General features: G+C 33.6%; 1 protein-coding gene across 1 annotated transcript; it reads left to right on the forward strand.

Annotated features, from left to right (window-relative positions):
• The first annotated feature begins 425 nt into the window (after positions 1 to 425).
• Positions 426 to 3,026, forward strand: LOC123217027 (rust resistance kinase Lr10-like). Its single transcript, XM_044637764.1, has 2 exons — positions 426 to 1,175; positions 1,788 to 3,026. Exons 1-2 carry the CDS (start codon positions 464 to 466, stop codon positions 2,894 to 2,896), a joined length of 1,821 nt encoding a protein of 606 aa, XP_044493699.1. The 5' UTR covers positions 426 to 463; the 3' UTR covers positions 2,897 to 3,026.
• Positions 3,027 to 5,343: the final 2,317 nt, after the last annotated feature.

A 5,343-nucleotide genomic window follows, 5' to 3' on the forward strand; every position in this document is an offset into this window, starting at 1 on the left:
GACAATATTGTTTATGTTTGTTCTTGTATCATTTGCATTCAACAATATTCACAGAGGAACCCTTTTCGACAGCAAAGATGCTGGCTGCCACCTCTTCTTCCGCCGACACCCGCAGCAGCCACCGCGAGAATCGACAAACTGGTCCCAATAACAGCCAGTTATAATTGAGGTTTACACTTGATAAGTAGAAGAAATCAGATTTCTAAAATAATGTGATTTGTGGCAAATTACTCTTGATTTTGAAAGAAATATTGAATTTCAATAATACCCTTTTAAGAGATGGAAATGTTGATAATATCCCTGAATTTTAATGACAAACACTAAATGGGAGCTTAAGGTCAAATTTTCAAGTCTTTGTCATAAAGTCAAATTCCAAAACAGCCACTCATATATTGTAGCTTTTGTCTTGAAGATAATTTGAAACTATACTTTCCAACTCTGGTTTTTCTCTCTGTTTCTCTAAATGTCTCTGGTGTCCTTCATCATCGTCTCCCTTCTCTTACCTTACTCATCAATAGCCAAAAACACATCAGTTGTAAACAATGATCAAAATCCATATCAATTCTGTCAGCCAACAAAGTGCAGTGAAAACGGCCCAGAAATCAGATTTCCCTTCAGGCTCAAGACTCAACCAGTCTCTTGTGGCCTTGAAGGGTTTGAAATGTCATGCTCAAATGGGAAGACAATGTTGCATCTTCCTTTCTCAAGCGGTTACTTTGTGGAATATATTTCTTATTGGAACGGAAGCATTGTCATTAAGGCTATGAATGACACCACTTGCCCAATACAAAGTCTTGTCTCTCTTAACCTCACAAGCTCCAAATTCTCCTTCCTTTATAGTAAATTCTCTATGAGCACTGCTTTGTTGATATGCGAAATGAATATTAGGTGGGACTATTCTTTTGTGGGTCCATTTGATTGCAAGAGTGATGGGGGAAATTTTGTTTATGCATTGACGGCCTTTTCAGATGCCGAAATGGCCTACCAGACGCCCGCAGTTTGCCACAGTTACAAGAGTGTTAATATTTCGTCTTATTTTTGGTATCTGTACAATCAAACTGAAAAGATATTCATAGAATGGGAAGTCCTTGATGGGTGCTACCACTGCGAAATATCAGGGAAATATTGTGGCTTCGACTCAACAAGCAATTCAACAGTCTGTATCAAGCACAAAGGTAACTCACCCTTCAGCTTTCGGAAAGTAATTTTGAATTGCTTCATGATTTTATTATGTTTTCTACAATGCTTAGAAGTTTAGTTGACTCATAGAGTCGTCTAGGAATTAATTTGGGTGTGGGTATATATTTGCGAGGGAAAGTTTCAACTTTTGAGCTAACTTTTGAGATAAAATAGACTCAACACCACATTTTTGATATTCCAACAAGTGGTATCAAAGCTCTAAAATCTATGAAAAGGTGTTCTGTTGCAATTCCAATTTTGATAAAATTCTATCAGTTACCTTTAAATACTATTGGACATTTTATATTTTTGAAAAATTTTTATTTTCAGTTCAATAAGGATGCGACTATAATTGATGAGAGACGGACTCAAAAAGGGTTAAGAGTGGTCAACTAACTCTCTTTGGGTTTGAAAATTTATTGGCTTATATACAGAGAAAATATTAATGTAACATTTAAAATTTTATGCTTATTATTTTTAGATTTTATTATTTTTTATTAACCTTTTATGCTTTACTTTTATTTAATCTTGACCACTATCAATGGATATGCCACTGTAGTTTATCTTATTTGCTCAACCTGGTTATGAAGTCTTCTTTGCTCACGCAGATGGTCATGGTCATGGTCATCTAGTTAAAACTGAGGTGTCTACCGCCACAAGTGTTGGAGGCATTGTCTTCTTTACATTGGTAATACTTGTTATTTACAAATCCAGGAATTCCGAAATGGAAAAAGAAACTCAGCTGAAAATAGAGAAGTTCCTGCAAGACTACAAGATCCTCAACCCGACAAGATATACTTACCGTGACCTGAAGAAAATAACTGGCAAATTCAGGCACAGACTAGGCCAAGGAGGGTATGGAACTGTCTTCAGAGGAAAACTCGCCAATGGAATCCCAGTTGCTGTTAAAATGTTACAACATTCAATGGGACATGGTGAAGAATTTATCAATGAAGTTGCTACGATTGGTAGGATTCACCATTTTAACATTGTTCGTCTTCTTGGATTTTATTCAGAAGGGACTCGGCGTGCTCTTATTTATGAGTTCATGCCCAGTGGATCACTTGAGAAATTCATATTCTCAAGCATAAAAAATTCAACTCAACGTCAATTGAGTTGGGAGAAGTTGCAAGAGATAGCAATCGGTATTGCACGAGGAATCGAATATTTGCACCAAGGATGCAACCAAAGGATTCTTCATTTCGACATCAAGCCTCACAATATATTACTTGACCATAATTTTCAGCCAAAGATTTCTGATTTTGGGTTGGCCAAGCTATGCTCAAAGGAACAAAGTGTCGTATCAATGACAGCAGCCAGGGGAACTACTGGTTATATTGCCCCTGAGCTCTTCTCCAGGAACTTTGGTGAGGTTTCTTATAAGTCTGACATTTTCAGCTATGGGATGGTGTTATTAGAGATGGTTGGATGCCGAAAGAATATTGATATTTCAATTGAAAATCAAAGCCAAATTTGCTTCCCTGAGTGGATATATAACAAAGTGAGCCAAGGAAACGAGCTGGGTTTAGAAATTGAGGTAGATAGAGATGGAGAAATTGCCAAGAAGCTTGCAATCGTGGGACTCTGGTGCATTCAGTGGAATCCAGCAATGAGGCCTTCCATGCCAATTGTGTTACAAATGCTTGAAGGTGACTTGCAGAGCTTGGAGATCCCTCCAAAGCCCTTTGTTTCTTCAGACGAAGAAATCGATGCATAAATACATACATTCTTCTTCTTGTAATAACACAGTTGAAACAGACCGTATTGATTTTTGGATTGATTAGTGTGTAAGGTTAGCTTTTCAGTTATGAGCAATGTTATGTGTGCTATATAATTAGATACCTAAATAATGTGACTTTATATGAATTGATATTATTTTATATTTAAATTAAAATCATCTAATTATATGATAACATACAATCTAATTTATAGTTTTATTGTTTAGTTATCGGCAGATAACCCTGCTTTTTAGTGAGTAGTGCAAAAACTTTTTACTCTTCTAAAAATTATAAAGGTTGAGTAGTGCAACCTATTATATGATAACAAAAAGTGTGAACTTAGGAAGACAATTATAAAAATTTTTTACTCTGATATTGAGCATTTTATCGAGGATGTTGGATCAGAAGTTTACTATGAATAAACATAAAATGGTATACAGCTGCATATATTAGAATAGTTCAAAATTTTGTCAAAGAATTTGTTGGAATTGATGTTCACTTCATTTATAAGGCATTACTCGATCACTAGGTGCATCCCCAATCCCCAAAGAGCAGGCAGTCTGGAGAGGGCAATGCCTCTAAACCCATAAGTTGCTTGGCCTTTAACCCAGGAGGAGCCGTTTCATGATTTTTCTTTTTGTAATAGGAATCCTAGTAGTGTTTGACTTATGAAATTTGTTTTAGGGATAAAAATCCTAGTACACAGAGACATTATTATCTTGTATAAGTGATATAGCAATCAATAAAACTATATGTATACACTTATATGTGTCATCATATGATTAGATGATTTTGAATTAAAGATAAACTAATATCAATCATGTGCTGACACATATAAATATGTATATATTTATGTACTCAAAGTGGGTACACATAATATTATTCTATAGCAATTCATAATAAATTCATTGATTATAATGAAAGAAATGATGAGATATTGAAATAATATTGACTTTGCTAGAAATAATCTTGTATTGGGTGAACTAGAATAAATCATGTGTCCATTCTCTTTATTTTTTGTGTGTGTTTATTTACTTTATTGATTCCACACACTCTCTAATTTTTTCAGAATTTAGTTATAAAGGCCGGAAGAATTGTAATCACAGGTATATCTAATAATTTTTTTGAAAATTTAAGCCAGGTTTTTGATTAATTTTAAGAGAAAATGTTATTTACATCAACCTGAATAGAAATTAAAAAAAAACAAGGAAATTTTTATTTTTTGTGTACAAGTTACAGAATTTTAATTGAATATCGGGTAACTGGAGTTGTCATAGGCAATTTATTTGGCTGATAATTATAAAGAAGGCTGTGCAAGTTTAATGTATTGTTGAACTTTTTAGGTTTGGGATTAGGCCAAACCTTAAGATCCTCCTTGCACTGGAGAATGTTTTTGGCTCTAAATAATGTTATTATATTTTTAATTTAAAATTAATCACTTATATAGTAAGACATTTTTATGGGTATCTAATTTGATTTTTATTTTAAGTACACATAATTTTATGAACGAAATATTTTACCGGACTTACTTGTTGGGATAATTAATTATGTTTATTACATTAATTTCTTTTTGGGTCTTTTTTAGAGGTTTTTGATTGAGTCCTTCTGTGTTTGACTCAAACTAGCACTTCAAGTCAAACCAACTTGATTTCATCAAATTATCAATAAATTTATCTTTTCATGCAGATTTTTATCTTTTCTTACGATTTTTTATTAACAATAATGATAAATTTACCTTTTTCAGTATTTTTATTGGTGATTCCTTTCTTACTTTATCTCTAACCACCCTTACTCTTTCTCTCTGCAGTTCCTCCAACAACACATCAGCATCTCGAACTAGACTTTTCGGATTTGTGTTGAACTCAACTTGGCCATTGTTCAGCTCAAAAACACCCCTATTTCTTTTTTCTTTTTTTAATTTTCATTTTAGGTGGGAATCTCTTAAACATTTTAGATATTTACTGCTACTTAAATGCAATCAAGTTGAATACTGGAGTGTAAGTTTAGTTGTGGGACTGGGCTGTCAAATTCAGTGGCCATCGTTGTAGATTGCTAGAGACTCAAATAAAAAATAAAGAAAGAGAGTGTTACATCTAATAAATAGAACATAAATGAGTAGTATATAAGTGTATGTATTAGACTTTAACACAAACAAATTGGTTTTGTGTAATATGAATTTTAATCTTCACACTTGTAAGCCCCATTTATATTTCCAACATGGTATCAGAGCACGAAGCCAAATGGCGGGTTTAACAGCCTAAGTGTTCTTGAATACAAGTGACAATGCATCTAACCAAAGTGCTTGCACTTAAGTGGAGGTGTTAGAGACTCAAATAAAGAATAAAGAAAGAGAGTCCCACATCTAATAAATAGAATATAAGAGAGTGGTATATAAGTGTATGAATTGGACTTTAACATAAGCCAATTAGTTTTATATAATATGAGT

The sequence above is a fragment of the Mangifera indica genome, chromosome 5, assembly GCF_011075055.1.
Source record: "Mangifera indica cultivar Alphonso chromosome 5, CATAS_Mindica_2.1, whole genome shotgun sequence".
Classification (NCBI taxonomy): domain Eukaryota; kingdom Viridiplantae; phylum Streptophyta; class Magnoliopsida; order Sapindales; family Anacardiaceae; genus Mangifera; species Mangifera indica.